This window comes from Cucurbita pepo, chromosome 12 (genome assembly GCF_057944985.1).
Source record: "Cucurbita pepo subsp. pepo isolate OVF chromosome 12, ASM5794498v1, whole genome shotgun sequence".
Lineage (NCBI taxonomy): Eukaryota > Viridiplantae > Streptophyta > Magnoliopsida > Cucurbitales > Cucurbitaceae > Cucurbita > Cucurbita pepo.
The window spans coordinates 11,478,948-11,497,868 of NC_141809.1; the positions used below are offsets into that span (position 1 = coordinate 11,478,948).

At 37.8% G+C, this 18,921-nt stretch overlaps 2 protein-coding genes across 3 annotated transcripts; one reads left to right on the forward strand and one right to left on the reverse strand.

The window, feature by feature from the left end:
* Window positions 1-1,507: 1,507 nt before the first annotated feature.
* LOC111806511 (Mitochondrial substrate carrier family protein) lies at window positions 1,508-5,506 on the forward strand. Its single transcript, XM_023691859.2, has 6 exons — window positions 1,508-1,793; window positions 1,920-2,117; window positions 2,761-2,855; window positions 3,278-3,611; window positions 4,277-4,514; window positions 4,972-5,506. Exons 1-6 carry the CDS (start codon window positions 1,764-1,766, stop codon window positions 5,220-5,222), a joined length of 1,146 nt encoding a protein of 381 aa, XP_023547627.1. The 5' UTR covers window positions 1,508-1,763; the 3' UTR covers window positions 5,223-5,506.
* A 117-nt stretch (window positions 5,507-5,623) lies between these two features.
* Window positions 5,624-18,242, reverse strand: PRP40C (pre-mRNA-processing protein 40C). Of its 2 annotated transcripts, none has more exons than XM_023691857.2 (14): window positions 18,023-18,242; window positions 17,146-17,787; window positions 16,868-17,031; window positions 16,399-16,436; window positions 15,492-15,570; window positions 14,230-14,694; window positions 13,617-13,700; window positions 12,583-12,723; window positions 12,276-12,382; window positions 11,004-11,127; window positions 10,111-10,254; window positions 8,298-8,444; window positions 7,912-8,034; window positions 5,624-6,130 (listed from the first exon to the last, which is right to left on the reverse strand). In XM_023691857.2, exons 2-14 carry the CDS (start codon window positions 17,744-17,746, stop codon window positions 5,822-5,824), a joined length of 2,526 nt encoding a protein of 841 aa, XP_023547625.1. In that variant the 5' UTR covers window positions 17,747-17,787; window positions 18,023-18,242; the 3' UTR covers window positions 5,624-5,821. The 2 variants fall into 2 exon arrangements, with proteins under 2 accessions (XP_023547625.1, XP_023547626.1); XM_023691858.2 differs by having other exon boundaries at window positions 18,018-18,242.
* Window positions 18,243-18,921: the final 679 nt, after the last annotated feature.

The following is an 18,921-nucleotide window of genomic DNA, read 5'->3' on the forward strand; positions in this document are numbered from 1 at the left end:
AATTGAAATTCAATGTTATTTACTGTCTTGTCGTACTCTGTTGTGACTTCTATGGTTTTTTAAGTGTTTATCGTTATCAGTGCATGTGAAGTTTGTATTTACCTGAAAAATATGAGGTAACATATGAATTCAGAATTTTTAAGAAATACTCAGTAAGTCACCACACGGTTGGGGTTAGTAATGCAAAAGTCACCACACTGTTGGGCTTAGCAATACAATCACACACAATACATGAATAAGCCCTAAAACTAACTAAATTAGGTAAATATGAGTATTACTGACCTCAAATTACTTAAATAAGGTAGGAAACATTATATAATGTTTTAAACCGTGCCACCTAAGCCGAGAAGTCGAGCTGAGTTGAAAAGAGTCGCAGGTGGAAGCTAGACACACGGGCCCTAAAGGCACGGGCTATCGTTCGGGTTAGGCGTGGGCGTGGGCATCGAGTCGGTGTGTGGGTTAGATTTCTTGCGTATGTCTAGGCTTGGGCCGCAAACGAGTTGGAAGTGGGCTATAGCTGAGGCGATGGCATGGGATACAAAACTGAGACCCAAAGATTAGTCCCCTCCACTTGAAACTATATAATAAATCCTCGATTTTTCCTTCATTTTTACAACATTCTGACGTCGTTTATGCATGAGTTCTGTATATACAGTTCGTCCACTCCTTGTTTGTACAACTCCCCAATACCCTAATACCCTCTCTGAAAACACGAGATTTCTTCCTCCGCTTTGCCTCTCTTGGGTTTTCGTTTCACCTCTCGGCGTGTGTAAAGATGCAAAATGAGAGAGCGTTTGAATTGATTTTGAGTGTGGGAAGATATAAAATTTATAAGAAGATATAAAATCCCTCAATTTTCAGCGATGTTTGAAGATTTATATATATATATATATATATATATATATATATATATATATATATTTTACAAACTAAACTATTACATTATACCCCATAAAAGGACTTTCATCCTCGAAAGTATCTGCATCCCAAAATAGCTCTAGATATTTCTTCCTCATTTCATTCTCTCGTTCCCAAGTGGCTTCCTCGACTTATTGGTTTCTCCACAACAATCTCTCGTGCTAGGGTCTTTACTTCCCTTGAAAGGATTCTCATTGATTTTTTCTTCGTAACGTAAGCTTCTACCACTTCAAGGTGTTCATAGTCTACCACATGCGTGGGATTGGTTAGACACATGAAGTACATTGTACGCCGCTGAAAAGGATAAAATGGTAAGGCTAATCTATATGCAACAGGGTTCGATTCGATCCAAAATTTTCAAGGGTCCTACAAAGCATGGACTCAACTTACACTCGTGTCCAAACGTTTAAACACCTTTCATTGGGGTCGCTTTCAAGGATACCCTGTCGCCACGTTAAACTCTAGAGTCCCACGCCTTACATCTGCATTCCAGTTAGGTTGATTTAAAAAAAAAATATTAAAAAAAATAAAATAAAAAATTAACATATAAAGTTGAAACGAATTGGGTTAATGAGCGTTAAGATAGAACCGACAGTGACAGCGACCACGGCGGCGGCGAGGGCTGGTTATTCGTTGAGCGACTGTTCCGGAATGAAATAAAAGCTCAGCCCCAAACCCCAAACCCCAAACCCAAACCCCAAACACTTTTTGAAATATCAAAGAAGTCAAAAAAGGCATTCAATTTTCCATATCGGAGCTTCCGATACTTGGAGAGGGGCCGGAGCCGAAACTGCGGCGGGAATTAACCAAATTTTCTACTAAATATCTTTGCTCAATCACCATCAATGTCGCAAAGTTCCAAATCCCCCATCCAGGCACGCCAATTTCAACCTTCCTTGCCTTTCCTCTGTTCTCTTTACTTTTTTTAGCAATTAATTCAAACTTTGAATTCACCTCTCACTCTCTCTCTCTCTGTTTCCTGTTTTCTTTTTCAATCTCAGTATCGGGCTGTGCTGTCCAAATCCATGCCGTTTGAATCGCAGTCGCACAAGAAGAACTACGCCGACGAGGTAACCAGCGCTGCTGCTTTCGATGATGCGTATGCCATTTCGATGCATTCCAAACAACTCATTGAAATCGATAACAACGCTAAACCGCCATTTCACTTCCAGCTTCCGGATGCCAGGCTTGCCGTTAAAGTGAGTCCTCCTTTTTTGCCTTTTTATGTGTATTAAAGTAATATACTCATTTCCTTATTCAACATTTCCGTTACCTTCAATTTTGAAACATCCAATTTGTTGTTCTTTAGCTTCTCATTGGAATGTTTACTGCTTATGGTTTAATGTTGTATTATAGAGGAGAAAAGTAAAAAGAGAAGGATCAAAAGGAAAGCGATTGAATGATTCAAACTTTCCAACACGAATGTATTTTCTGTTGTGGGTTTCAGCATTATACTGCATGTTGTTGAAAGTGGGCTTATTATTATGTCCTTCACATTGTCAGTCACTTTGGAGCAGTAGCTATTTAGAACTAAGCAACTGGATGAATTGTGGGTTTCGCTTGTTTCGCTTCCAGTAACTTCAGATGAATTAAATTTGTGGTATTTTGGGGGTTGGCCTTTTTATTGCATGCTCTTCTGTAGCTGATTCCTGAACCTTTTTGCTCTATCAAATTATGCCCTTCCAGATGTATTGATGTATATTTTCTCACAGTAACCGTGTTTTTTCATATCTAACTTCATGTTTCTCCACAATGCAACAAATATTGAACTGCTTATCAAGATATAATTAATTTTTGTTACCAACGCAATGTCATTACGTTTAAACATGATTCAACGCTCAGGATTTCTTTAGGACTAGAGAAGTTGCTGAGTTTGTTAGTGGAGCCTTGGCAGGGGCTATGACAAAAGCTGTGCTTGCTCCTCTTGAGACAATCAGGTTGGCTTCTCTGTAATTACTTTCATCTACAGTTCCCTCAGTTTTTTGTACATCATATAATGGCTATCTGCAAGATGATGATACTGATGATATTGCCAAATGTTCAAAGTTATATGAGCTACCATTCAAGGCGGAAAAGCAAGAATGGTGGTCTAAACAGGATGCGATAGCAGATTTGTTAGGGATCAAACTATGTCAACTTGTTAGCCATACTGGGGAAATGTACAATCTGTTGACTAGCATGGATAAAATGTTGATTTAGGTTGTATTATGTATTGGGACGTGAAAATTATTTGGAGGGTTTCATACTCTAAAATTTGGCTTCTATAATCCTTCAATGTCATCTATGTCTTCATGTTCTAGGTTTATTAATTAGTTTATTTTGATAGTATATCATGATTACTGAACATAAAAATATGCAGGACGAGAATGGTTGTCGGTGTGGGATCAAAACAAATTGCTGGTAGCTTTATTGAGGTCATTGAGCAGCAAGGTTGGCAGGGTCTATGGGCTGGAAATGCAATCAATATGGTTCGCATAGTTCCTACGCAGGCAATTGAATTTGGAACATTCGAGTGGGTAAAACGAACAATGACTGCAGCACAGGAGAGATGGAGTAAAAAGGAACGGTCAAGTGTACATATTGGCCCTGTCAATTTACATTTATCACTCTCCTGGATTTCTCCTGTTGCTGTAGGCGGTGCCGCTGCTGGTGTAGTTAGCACTCTAGCATGCCATCCTCTTGAAGTTTTGAAGGTATGACTGTCTCGTCTTGCTGTCGTAAAAAGCTTGCAGTAATATTCATTTTATATACGGAAAACTTCACCATATGCTACTTTCACGTGACCAAGATAACACGACTGCTACTTGTGCAAGTCCATTAAGATCTTGCCTAGTTGTTCCTTCTATAGGATTTTGTGGTCCAATCTTCTTGATGTGGAAGAAGAATTCTTCCATGAAAGTTTTGTGTGAGATCCTATATCGGTTGGAGAGGAGAACGAAGCATTGTCTATAAGGGTGTGGAAACCTCTCCATACCAGACGCGTTCTAAAACCTTGAGGAAAAGCCCGAAAGAGAAAGCTCAAAGAGGACAATATCTACTAACGGTAGGCTTGGGCTGCTTCAAATAGTATCAGAGCCAAACACTAGTCAGTGTGCCAGCGAGGACACTGGACCCCAAGGGGGGTGGATTGTGAGATCCCACATCGGTTAGAGAGGAGTACGAAGCATTTGCTTATATGAGTGTGGAAATCTCTCCCTACCAGACGTGTTTTAAAACCTTGAATGAAAGCCCAAAGAGGACAATATCTGCTAGCGGTGGGCTTGGGCTTGAGCTTGAGCTGTTATACTTTGAAAAATCATCCACTTGTTAATTTCTTCGGCTATAAAAACTGTTGTTTTCGCTTACATTCTAAATGCAGGATCGCTTGACAATCAGTCCCGAGGTTTATCCTAATTTAAGCATTGCAGTTAGCACGATTTACAGAGACGGCGGCCTTGGTGCATTTTATGCGGGTATTTCACCTACACTCGTTGGCATGCTTCCATACAGTACAAGTTATTATTTCATGTACGAGACAGTGAAGAACGCATACTGCCTAAAGAAGAAAAAGAAATCTCTGAACCGTATAGAGATGCTTCTGGTTGGAGCTCTTTCAGGTGAGTCATTTGACCTTAATGGTGAAATTGCTGTTTCTATTTCTCTACAAATAATTCATGAAAGAGCATGTGATTTGATTCTATTCTTAAAAATCGAGATTTTTTGCTTCTATTTCAATTGTTATAGTCCTATTAACTAAGTCCATGGAGAGGAGGTCTGCTTAATTTGAAATTTCTGTACATAAATTTGCTTCTATTTATGTCATTTCTTTGACTGGTTTTATGGTTTGATGAGTGATGACGCACATGTCGTGCGATATGTACTTGGTCGTTATGACCGAAAAAACATACGGTTTGACTCCCATATCAAGGGTGGTTGGTCAAGTTTCAAGCGTACGTGTTTAGGATTTTATAGACTAAAAGTCAACGAATGGCATAAAATGGGGCCATGCAGTGTTAAAAAGTTTTTAAAGATTTTTTACGTTACGACACCGAAATTGAGTTTCAATGTGTGTAGGTTTCACCGCGAGCACGATCAGCTTCCCTCTGGAAGTGGCTAGAAAGCGACTGATGGTAGGAGCTCTACAGGGGAAATGCCCACCAAACATGGCAGCAGCAATTACTGAAGTGGTCCGGGAAGAAGGCCTTAAGGGACTCTACAGAGGATGGGGCGCTAGCTGTTTGAAGGTCATGCCTTCTTCTGGCATCACCTGGATGTTTTATGAGGCCTGGAAGGACATACTTTTGGTCAACAATAACCATATATGACTTCTCCCAGCCCCCACACAGTTCTCTCTCTTTCTTTTCTCCTTTTGTCCCTTTTATTTATTCAGAATACTAAACCTGGACCCACTATGGTCTAATTTTAAACGCCTGTTGGTGGGCCAGGGCAAGTTGAAAACAAGCCAATCTATGAGCTCCACCTGCCATTCTCACTTATGGAAAGTGAGCTACAATTTTGGCCCCTTGGGGTGCCTGCTCTGTACTGAATAAACAATTTTTATGAAAGTTTCTTAACGTGATCGACACATGGTTGGTGTGTATTATAAGTATGTGCATGTCCTTATTTGAACGAGCAGCGTTCAAACTTTACTAATTTCTACGCTGGCAAATGGATTATCAACTTTTAAACCATCCTTTCATGTATCATATTGAAAAGAACCATACCGGAAGGAATTGTACTCTAAACTATTTTAATTGCTGAACCAGTTCCTTCGGCAGTACATGTATAGGTTTTTTAGTAGGCTAACAAAACACCGAAAAGGTACATTAGAAAAAACTAATTAAATTAGTACTGAAGGAATCGTCGTGATGGGAGGAGAGACGTCTGCCTGTAGACCAAAAATTCGAACGAGAGACTTCTTTCTTCACTCGTGGATTCTTGGTTTAGAAGGTAATTTTCCAGCGACATTGGTTGATCTACTCTTTGAATTGCTATGTTTTTCTACCTTGTGATCATTTGCTGACTTCTGCTTCCGCAATGTATCATCAGCATATCGACGCCAAAGTGCTTCCCTTTCCTTCCTTGGGAGTTTACTGTATCTGGGATCGGGTTTCAATGTTCGTTTGGCCATTGTCCATGAATTAAGAACTGTCTTTCCATCTTCAGATACCTGAGAAACTACCTCGGCTGTAAATGCTTCAGATAATAGAGTTCTAAACTCGTTTGCACACCGCTGCAGAAAAAACGGAAAAGAAATGAGAGACAGAAATGCGGTTAGCAAACTGCAACAGCCATAAATTTTCACTTTCCAGTTGTAATGCAGTGAAAAGACAAGTGAGTAATCAACCCACCATAGGGAACAACTCTTAAGTCTCAATTCATGTTAAATACGTGGAAAACAATTATCAAGTCATACATGTTAAGTCTTTCCCATTCACTTTGTTGAAGCATTACGAAATTGACTAGAAATATCGACAATGAATTGCTTCCCAATTTTTTTTCGAAGTACATTTGCTTTGGTGATATTTGACAGATATTACGATAACCAGAAATTTGGGATAGAAATAAGACAAGCACATAGTTTTCATAACATGAATCCTAGTAGAGAGAAGATTATAACAAATTCATAAATATGGTCCTAAATTCTATTGAAACTGAACGTATCATATGAAAATGAGAAGCAAAGAAATGTAAAACCTTTTAGAGGATTGTTGGGAGTGAGTCCCACGTTGACTAATTTAGGGAATGATCATAGGTTTACAAGTAAAGGAATACATCTCCATTGGTATGAGGCCTTTTGGGGAAGCCCAAAGCAAAGCCATGAGAGTTTATGCTCAAAGTGGACAATATCATACCATTGTGGAGAGTCGTGAATCCTAACATAGTATCAGAGCAATGCCATAAACTTAGCCATGATAATAGAATCCTCAAATATCGAACAAAGATTGTGAGCCTCGAAGGTGTAGTCAAAAAGTGACTAAAGTGTTGAACAAAAGGTGTACTTTGTTCGAGGGCTCCAGAGAAAGGAGTCGAACCTCGATTAAGGGTAGGCTATTTGAGAGTTCCATAAGCCTCAGGGAGGCTTATAGTGTACTTTGTTCAAGGGGAGGATGGTTGAGGATTGTTGGGAGTGAGTTCCACGCTAGCTAATTTAGGGAATGATCATAGGTTTATAAGTAAAGGAATACATCTCCATTGGGTATGAGGCCTTTTGGGGAAGCCCAAAGCAAAGCCATGAGAGCTTATGCTCAAAGTGGACAATATCATATCATTGTGGAGAGTCGTGATTCCTAACATAGTATCAGAGCAATGCCATAAACTTAGCCATGATAATAGAATCCTCAAATATCGAACAAAGATTGTGAGCCTCGAAGGTGTTTGTAAAAAAGTGACTAAAGTGTCGAACAAATGGTGTACTTTGTTCAAGGGCTCCAGAGAAAGGAGTTGAACCTCGATTAAGGGGAGACTGTTCGAGAGTTCCATAAGCCTCAGGGGAGGCTTATAGCGTACTTTGTTCAAGGGGAGGATTGTTGAGGATTGTTGGGAGTGAGTCCCACGCTGGCTAATTTAGGGAATAATCATAGGTTTATAAGTAAAGGAATACATCTCCATTGGTATGAGGCCTTTTGGGGAAGCCCAAAGGAAAGCCATGAGAGTTTATGCTCAAAGTGGACAATATCATACCAGTGTAGAGAGTCATGATTCCTAACAAAACCCATCAATGGAAGACAGATAATGCGATAACCAGAAGGATAGAGAACTAAGATGAGCACATAGTTTTCATAACATTTGAATCCTAGTAGAGAGTCAAAGATGCGGAAAAAAGATGAGAGAACCAAATATTGGATTGCCTCCAGTTATATTAAAAGCCTCGAAAAGCCATCTAAACTTCATGATTTGATATAAGATCAGCTCAAATTCAAATTATATACTTTATGAAAAAATATTGAGCGTGGATCTGCAAATGTTAGTGAAAAGGATGAAAAATCAAAGATCAGCGAGTTGTAGAATTACCTCTTGCAGCATCTTTACATGTTCTCTGAATAGCTTTTCTGTGTCAGATGAATCTAAATCAGGATTGGATGCACGCCCTTGTGGATCCTTCTCCAATTTAACTTTTGACTCAGACCAAGAGGCCTAAGCAAAAAACAAAACAAAAAAGGTGCTAGTTAACACTGCAGGATCCACCAAACCAGATCGTATTTGACTACTGTTCATTAGTAGGGAGGGATTGAATAGATGTTTAACAAAAATAAATAAATTTCTAATGACTTATAGTTAACTTCATGACAGACAAACCAGGCTCCATTTTTCTTAGTCCATTACCCTCCCACCTATCTCTCTTTCCTTTCTTCATTTTTTCCAAAACTAGCCACAGAATCATGGTACAAAAGATATACCTGAGGGTCTTTGATCGACTCAACAAGCAATGCTTGAAAAGATGCAACAGCCTCTTTCTTCCGTACTTTTAGGCGCACCCTTTCCATTTCTTGCTCTTCTCTTTCCTTCCGTTTCCGCCACTCTCTCTCCCTTTCCTTCAGTTTCTCCTGAAATAAGCATTAGAAAATAAGTAGAAGTATTCAGCATGGCTTCCATCTATTGTCGAACACTTAGGTAGGATTCTAATCTTATGTAACAAAACAACTGTGATATGCGTTAGGTGGCACAATTATTATCAGCGGCGGAAGTTTAAGTTTTATGCACCAAACAGGCCACTATTTGATCTTGGTGATTTTTGTCTATATTCTTTTATAATTATTTTTGGAAAAGCAAAGGCAAAACGGAGTTACAGTGGATAAGCCAAAACACATAAGCATAAAAAATCTCCCTAGTTTAGAGACTAAAGAAGCACGTCTTATCCAAATGAACAAAATTTTGAGCGATTACAAAAGAGTTTGTGGAGAACACATGTAACTAGGAGCTAAATACTGTAGTTGTTTCTCGTTGAAAAAAGAAGCTATATACTGTACACTTCCCAAAATAACATAAAAACCATAATTATCACACAAAATACTGTTGTTCTGCACCAGTTACAAGGACCAGAGAGGGGCTTTAGAGAAATTCTTCCAGATCAAGCTTGCTTTTTTTTTTTCTCTTGTTTCTTTTCTAGCCACCAATCCGATCCTTTCGTGGAGAGCAAAGATAGTTTCTTTAGGAGCACAACAAATAATAGAAAACTTGCTGCAAAAGTGAGTTCACCTTTTCATAGGCTTGGTTATGAGGATGATATATACTTTTTTAGGAAACAGAAACTATTTTATTGAGGTGATGAGATGTATAGAAAATTCCAACCAACAAGCAATTACAAAAGGTATTCCCAGTGAGTAATGAAGTAGACAAGCTGTAGTTAGAAAAAGAAGAGCATATTTACTCTAACACAAAGATAAAAAGGAAGTAGACTCTATAAAACTATATGTGACTTTGATGCATTTTTTCTTATCTGAAAAGATGAAATTCTTCCCCTCAAGCCACAAACTACAAATGGAAACCCAAATGAAGTTCAACCATAGGATCTTTTTCTCCGTTTTAAAGGGGCATCCTGCAAGAACAATTGAGAGAAGAATGGGAATGTCTTCAAGCCCAGCCGGCTCCATCCAAAAGAAGATGATCTATAATTTCATCTCTTTACATAGATCAGTAGCTCTTTTTATTTTTGGGGAGTAATAAATGGATTCCACTACGGATGATATCAATACATTCGTGGAAGAAAGGGATTTCTTCATCCCTTTATCAGAACTACAGACACTTAAAAGAAGCAATGGCTGTTGTTGAATCACCTCAAGGGAGCTCTTTTTGCTATCCTTATCTTCAACAGGAATAGTTACTTGAATCCCAAGAAGTTAGGTAATTATCCTTAGTTTTTACTTTTTAATTGAAGCTTCGTTTTTGTGAACCTTGATTACCAAGAATCGATCTTTCTTTTAGTTGTTGAATCTCTCTTTGCTAATAAATTTTTTAAATAAATTTTTATAAAACAAAAACCGAGACAGATCCATGGTCCACGTATTCAAACAGGAAAGCAATATTTTGATAGGATGATCCACGGCTTGAAAATGCTCCTCTTAGATTTAACTACCCGAGACTACAATGCAGCACCTGTCACCTCACCTTGCCTCTTTCCCAAATAACTAACCCATATAGACTAACATACAACTTAACTATGATAAAAGCAGGTTCCTGTAACAAGGAATTTGGAATTTCAGATAAGCGTACCTGCTCCTCCTTTTTAGCTTTTGACTCGCGCTGCTTTTCTTCCTCAACAGCCTTAAGTTCAGATATGTACTCGTTGAATAACATCTCACGGTCCTCATGCTTAACAGATCTGTATCTTGGGTCATCCCGTAGACTATCTTTTACCTATAATAGCATGTCAGAAAGGGGAAGAGAGGGAAATAGTTACATGTATGTTTCAAAATAGTGTAACGTTGTAGTCCAAAGTGTAGCATTTCACACTCGTTACAATTTACTGCAAACAAGAAGAGCAAGAAATGAAAAGATCATTAACTTCGCTTACTCTAAATGATTGAATAGAAAAAGAATTACACAATATCTTTCATCAAGTTTATAAGTCCAGAAACCGGTCCAGAATGGTTGAAAATTAATAAATTCTATGAATTTTTCAGGTTCTTTCTCTCAACAATCAGAAAACATGAGCAAGACAAAGAGAAAAAAACTAAAAGAGTTTGTATCCAAAAAAGTAAAAATAAATAAAACCTATAGGGCCCTTCAGAAATCACTCCTGTGACACACAAAATAGAATAAAAAGATCTCTATTGCCTCAAACCCCATCAAAGATATCATATGAAATGCTACTGTCCAGCCTTTGCAAATTTGCTCAAGTTTTACTGATACCAAATCTTCCCCAAGGACTGGTGAAGAGCTGTTGAGAGCACCCACTCAACACTAATGTACTATTTTCAACATTTCTAATGTCCATTATTAAGGGAAGTCTGTTGTGTACCTCCTTAACTAAATCATTATTTAGCCACCTGAGTTCAACAAATTTCCTTTTGTAAAGAGAAGGAGAAAAAGAACCATTGACATGTAGGATAGATAATCATATACTCTCCAGAAAATGAACTACCAATTCAGCATGGTGCACCCACCCTCAACCAACGGGAATTGACGTTGATATCTCCTCTCTCCTGCAGCATGGACTTGAAACTCGTGGTGGAAGCAGCCCATAAAGCTTGAGCCTTTTCAACGGCAGCCTTCTTCAGACAAAGGACCCTACAAGTTACATTGAGGTATCATCCAGCTAAAACTCAACATAATAAGTTAAAGTTAAAGGGCAGATCAAACATAAATCTGGTTACTAGCCTACTACCTTGTTGACTCAAGTTTCTTTTTCAGGGGTTATCAATAGTAAGCACTTTCTGTGTACAAAACTGTTTATACTACATTTGAATAAGTATCCACCTAGAGTAAGACCATATCAAAGAAATGACGCAACCAAATTTCAAATTCCAAAAGGCGTGATCACAAGGCATAACAAAAACAGGAGTAAATGGCAATGTGAGGCTTTAAAAATAAAGGCTCCTAATATAACATGTAAAAGGGCCAAAGTTCCAATTTGCAGAAAAAAATAAGTATGATCCAACATTTGTTGGCCCTCACAGTCAATCTATGTTAAATTAAAAAGGAGGCACATTAAGTATAGATCTTTTACAAAAGATAAACTGCAATGAAGTTATTTCTAGGATAAACCAACCCTATTTAACATCTGAAAGCCTGACTTCACAATTTTAAATATAAATGACAAACTACTGTTCGTGTTGTTTAGAGACAAACAAAAAAGACGACTACAGTGAAAACTTTTCCAACAATATGGTCTACGTGCATGCACACATAATAGGCCAAATAGTATTTTTTTTTTCATGGCATAGAAATTGATGGACATGTACGGTCATGACTGTGGTGCATGCCTTCATAATTAAGGGGCCAAAGTTCTTGTTAATTAAGGGGAAAGGATAGATTAAATCATGCACGAAAAGTTCAAAGAAAGATATGAAAAATTTCGAGTCTCCCTCCACCCTTAAATATCTCAGATCAAATAACCTTGTAATTTGCAATTTAAGGGGGGCATTTAATCGAAGTCAGAGCGGGTAAGATGTTTGGCAATTAGATGCAAAGAATTAAGATGTCTGTATGTGATTTAGCATGTATTTTCTCTATTGAAATTTCAATAGTCAACTTTGGCATCAAAATACCACCTTACAAGGCCGTATTTCACCCGACAGGACAATTGCCAATCATATTAATCAACTTCACCAGCTAGAGGAGTGAACTATGACATTAAAAAATCAAGAAGAATGCACGAAAAAAGAGCTATAAAGTACTGGACAAGAAAAATGTTATAGATACTCATTAAATGGCACCTTTCGCTCAATAAATTCTCCCGATCCTTACGATCCAAAGCTTCAAACCGCGGGTCATTGCCCCATTTCTTTTTGAATGTTTGATAACTAGTTGTGTGATCAATATCCTAAAAATAAATAATTACACAGTAGTTAGTACTTAAAATTAAGGACATACTTGACTCTATTTAGAGGGATTTTATAAAAGATATTACAGTTCGCTCAAGAGATTTTGAACTCATCCATCTTAATACTGTGCTGATTCAAAAGGCTCGATTACAAAAATAGCAACCTTAGACCAGATAATCAATGTGGAAAGGGATATAACCTCAGATGCACTATCCAGTAACTGTTTAAATCCCTCTATTGCAGCCTTCTGAGCAGCTCTTTTCTCCTTACGTTCCTCCTCAGCACGGGTCTTAACAAAGTGTTCAAACAAGGACCTCCTAGCTGAATAACTAGGAATAGCCTGTCATTGAATAAAAACTTCTCAAAACATAATAACAGTAATCCAGCACACAAAGTGCACAACACAAAAATGCTCTTTATATATAAAAAAGAGTTTCTCGTAATAAACATAGTGGGTATCCAGCACATAAAGTGCAAAACGCTAACACAATGGGTTTTCTCTTCAACAGTGGCCAATGACATTTTGCAGATTTTATTGGGTCTCCGTTTGCCCTCTCGGCCTCACTTATAATGGGTCAATGCAGTTGAGGCATTGATTTCTTAATTATAGCAGGAAACAATTAAAAGGTAATAAATATTGCTCATGGTTAGTGCATTTTGAATCAGCTCATCTCAAAGCATCTCTTTTGTGTTCTTTATCTCATCATGTTGGGATATCAATTTTGAATAGGAATACTTTCATATTTCCTCTGTAGTCATTTTCTGTCTCTCTTTTGCTTTGTAATTAGCTTTTCTTTTTGTTCACTCCTTTAGGAGTTTGTAACATCGAGTACAAGCCTCTTTTTATTAGTTCAATGAAAAAAGTAGGTCCGTTGTTTTTTTTTTTTTAAAAAAAAAAAGAGCTTCTCATAATAAAATCTCAAACAGAAAGAACAGTTCTAATCTGGAGGGAAAAAAAGAGAGGATTACAAATGTTGCATTGATAGATAGACGCAAGTATGTTTAAAAAAAGTAGAAAGTTTTTTTTCATCATCATAACGAGACAGAAAATACAGAAGAACAAACTTGTTGGAAGCCATAACAGGAGAAAGTCATGAGTCAACCAAGAATTCAAATGTATGGAAGTAGTCTAACATGGGCAAACAAAATCAAACAAACCTGTATCAAGGGGTACCATTGGTAGCAGACCCTTATTCCCGAACAAAGTAATTCAAATCTTTATACTCAACAAACCTTAAAACGGGGATCAAAAACTATCTTCGGCAATTCCTTGTCCCATTTAGAGAATGGTGCCACTCCCCGCTCCTTAAGCATTTCCTACAATTACATCATAATGAGATGTTTCCACCACAACAGTTAAGGTTGCAAAGGACAGAAATTCCTCAAACTGAAGATTGCATGAACATATATGATGGAAACTTCAGGAATTAGCAAGCAGGAAGAACGAACAAATCAAGACCATGACCAATGATTTGAGAATATACTGTGAATACACTGACCAATCGACTGCCAGGCCTGCTTTCCACTAAATGTTGGCAACATGAAGGGGAGCAGTATGATTTGCCCCCTTTTTTCAGCTCCATGAATGGAGCAGCAAGCTTGGCTGACTGATCAGCAGCCCCGTATTATTTATTATGGGTATGAAATTAATGCATTTACATCACAGAGGCTAGCCCACCCAAGATCACTATGCATAGGAAAGACTCAAATATATAATGAACATGATATTCAGAATACTAGCAAGAGAAGATAACAACAAAAAAATGAAAAACACTCCCGTCTAGTATTATCAAACTGTCAAAAAGATATGATATTGATCCACAATAAAGGGGAAGTTGGATTATACCTTAAACTGAATAATTAACTGCTCATTAGTTGGTCCACTGTCTACATCCTCAGAGTCCGAGGAGGAGTCAGATACATTTCCATCACCATTAGCATCTTTCGGCTTATCCTTGCTGTTCTCAGTCTGCAGTGCCTTAACTGCAGCATCAGCATCTCTCGGCAGATTCACATCTGATTGAGCTATTGTTGGAGCTGAAATAGGCGAGGAAGCTACAGGAGTTCCAGACTCTTGCAATTTTTTCTTGATCAAATCCAGGGCAGAAGATGGCCCTGAAACTCCTACAGTTCTAAGAGGCATGGCTTCACGACCTCCTGTGTTGATGGCAGGAGTATTCATACTGATAGGGGAAGATCCTGGTTCAGTCAACGCATTATTATTTGGCAAAGGACCTGAATGTTCTTTTGTTTTTTCATCATTCTGCTGCCTCAATTCAGTTACTTCATTTGGGATCTGCCAACTGCTTATCTGATTCAGAGAGAGAAAGATAGGTTGGCACAACTGAAAGATGAAAAATTAGGTTCACGGCTAGAATTTACCATTGAGCTAACTCAGTACAAGAGACTTACGTTTCACAACATTCGAAGTACAGGAATCGGGAATATGATTTTGAAGTTCATTTTTCATCCAATAAGTTTACATAGACAATGTCTAATGGTAAATGGACCATCAGGCAGCAGATATATCCTCTGAGAAATCTATCCACTTCTGAGCCCCAGCCTACCTCATGTAGTAAATGACAGCAGATATACATGTTGCTACTTTTCCTAGTTACTTTGTGGAAACAATAAATATTACTTTCTATGTTTTTAATGGGATCGTATAAACATCTTCAATTCTCTTCAAAAAATACTAGAAAGAAAAAAAAAAATAATACAAGCAGATACACATCCTGCTTCTTTTTCTTGTTACTTCGTGGAAATAATACATGTTACGTTCTATGCTTTTAATGGACTCATATAAGCACCAAATCAATTCTTTACAAAATATATATATATATATACTCGATAACAATCACATAAACAAAGAATATATGCTTAATATGTCCAAAAGACTCCTGACAAAAGCATATGATACAAAATTGGTGGTTAAGTCCTTCAACATAGAGAAAAGCTTTTGAGAACTAACAGCAGTGGACCATTTTCTCATGATATACAAGGTGATAACAACACGAGATATGCATCCAAAAATTTATTTCTAACAAGAAAACTTCCGGACATATAGGAAAGCTGGGGGGAGTTTAGAAGAGAAAAAGAAAATCAAACCTTTGTCTTGTTGTTGTAGTAATACTTTTTACCATCACCCATAGTAACCAAAACCCAATCCGTACCGGACAGGTTTGACCTACAGACAATAGAACATGAGAACATTTAGTAGATAGAAAACCATTATTTGGCATGTTCAGAAGCTAAGAAGTGTAGCCCAACCCACAAAGTTTGGGGGAAAATGATCTTTGTTAGGACTACTAAAAGCCAACATCTAGGAAAGAACAAAATTAGCCCAACAGTTATGTCAATGCCAAAATGAAGAACTAGCATAGATGAAGGGGAGAACACCCATAAAACTGCAAGGATGAATAAAAATATATTAAATTGAAATTAATAAACCAGGGACTGCATCCAGCGATGCCAAACAGACTCAAGTAAGTGGTCCTAAAAATTGAAGGCCAAGTAATGAATAAACATATGGTTTATATTCATCTTTGCCAAAGCAATGAATAAACGTATGGTTTACAACCTCATCGGCAGACAGGATCCAACCACAAAACAAGAATGCCTCCTAAAGAGAAACAAAATATTGGTTCCTATTCCCCAAGTATTTACATATAAGCAATCAAGAATTTGTTTATTGCAAGCAGGTGGAAGCACCAACCAAAGCATTATACATGACATATAAATTATCCATTACAAAAACCTTATCTAATTTTAATGAATGTCGCCAAACATAAATAAACCATCATAGGCCAGTGCTGACAAGTTTATATATGATACTTACAAGTAATAATGCCGCCCAGAAAATTAGTCATATTACAAAACAAAAATCTCCAAACTGGCCGCAAATCACATAGTTACAATTGTTGTAGAAGTAACTAATAAAATAAGTAAAATGTTTTAGCTTCACATAAAAAGAAAAGCAATCGCATTTCCATCATGGTTTATTAAAGCTACTTACATTGAAACAGATGTTGGTTGCACCATGAGATTGTCAGGCTGCAACAAATTCAATTACATCAAAATTATTGTACATGTATATACACATATTGATGAATGAGATGCACAAAATTGAATATATTGAAAAACCTTAATGCTATAAAAAGGTAATACGGCAGCCGTAATAAGTCATGCCATTCCTACAGAAAAGCATCATAAAGTTCGATAATAAGCTACAATGTCAACAATTATTCATTTCAGCCAGTTACTCATCCCATATTCCACAAAAGCTTCAAGCTGAAATAGAATTGATAATGAACCTGGTGAAACCAAATAACAACAAAATTAATGTGTGTGTGTGTACCGATGGTGTGATGCTAAAGCAGAGGCTGGAGGGTGGAAGAGAGGGAGAGAGATTTATAAGTAACGAACAAGTAGACAAAACGACACTTATGCGCATTTGAAACTATAGAAAGCCTCCGGAAAAATACCTCCCCTTTAAATCCAGAAGGCTTTTCATAAGTAGATTCTCCTGTCAAGGCATTATAGTAGTACATTATTCCTGCTTCAGTCTTGTGGGCAGTCCAATTCTCCGAGTGCTTACTTAAAGAAATACTCTCAGATTGGCCCATACCTTGAGCGTGTTTCTGGGCATCTGTTAAATGATTAAACAATAAATGAAGAACAGAAGTTTAGGCACGTGTAAGCACTGAAGTACAAATAGCTTTACCATGATATAAAGATAACAATTTAACAGCATACGGCATACCAAGTTCAGGATGATTGAAGTCTGTCTGGATCAACGAATTTCCAGTAAGATGATTTCCATGACTAGATGGCACAGCAGTGGCCGATGAAACTTGAACAGGGGTAACACCAGGAGGTTGAGGATCGGGCAATGGAACAGAAGGTAGGGGCATTCCACGGGCAGGAAAAGGGAGAGGGCCATGATAAGAAGCAGGGTACGGCAGAAAGGGAGGTCTGGGCATGCCTCCCAACTGAGGAGGCTGAAACCAGATCGCATGAGGTGGAGAAACAACGGGAGCTAGAGAAGGATAGGAACCACATATTTGTGGACGAACAGAAGTATTTATTGAGTTAGGAGCTGCATGCATATTGGGTCCTGGGATAGTGGAAGAAGCAGATGAATCGCTAGGTGGAAACATAACTGGCATAGACGGTGACATTCCCGGTGGACCAGGTACCATCGGAGTTCCAGGCGCTAGTTGGTGAATATGGAAAGATTGGGCAGGAGGAACTGGTGAAGTGGCCGGAATCAAATTGGGAATTGAAGATCCATTAGCTGCAGAATTAGAAGTAGGCGGAGCAGGTAGTGACATAGATTGGGAGACGGTTGATGCTGAAGACATGGTGAAATGAAACGTAGCTAAGCAGAAACAAGTGGGGAAACCTGCAACCACGAAGAAAGCCGGTGAGCATGTATAATTACAAAGCTACAATTCCACAGGTGAACAAAGTTTCCTTCAGCAAGATAACCAAAAAAAAAAGACCAATTAACAAGCTCATATCGTAAGAATTCATGGCGAACTTCGTCGGAATAGCGAGAACTCGATGAAAATAAACAAATCAACGGGAAGAGAAGACAAAACATGGGAAGTAAAAGGAAACGGAAATATATACCCTACCGTGCCGGCGATGCAGACGAGAGGGAGGAAATGAAGAAAGAGCGAATCAGGATGGGAAGAGGAGAGGGGGCCGGGGCCGGGGCCGGGGCCGGGGATCACATGTGGATGAGGTGCCGGAAAGTTAACAGGCGGAGGTTAGGGTTCCGATCTCCGATTGGTGTGTGACGCAGCGGGAGTGATTTGGTTGCGCCTTCCAATCCCAAGTCCAACGTCCGAATTCCAGCGTAGTGCATTTAACTATGGACCGTCCCAACGGGAAGCCCATCTTCGATCCTTCGATCCTTCGACCCATTTGTCCCAATTTTATTTTATATATTTGGCTAAATTAATAAAAATATTTTTTATTTTTTATTTTTTAATGATCTCCAAAATATTCTTAAATTTTATTTTAAAATTTTATCTAAAGTTTCAAAAATACATTTCATTTTTTTAAAATATATTTTAAATATTTTGTTTCAAAAATACCCGTAAACGTTTCAAAATACCATTAAGTTTTCAAAAGTTCTATCAATAATTTTAAAACTTTTTTAAAAAAACTTCAAAAATACCTTTAAACGTTAAAAATTGAAATCATCGCAGATTAATGAACTAAAACAAAACTTAGGTTAAGAAATTTCTATTAGAGACGTTAGGATTTTAAAATATTTTATAACTTATTCTCTTTAAAGCTGTTAGAATGAGTACGTGAGATTGATAGTTGGTCTAGACGTGTGACTGACATCAATCAATAGGTTAAATTTTCAAACTTTCTCACTCTCGTGTTATATACAATCAAACAAACTTAAAATATCATGCATAAAGAAAACTTTCGAAAGTAGAATTTCACCCCTTCTTAGAAGTACATATATTCTCTAAAAAAACAAATTAAAAACATGAATCAGAAAAATAATATGACGTGA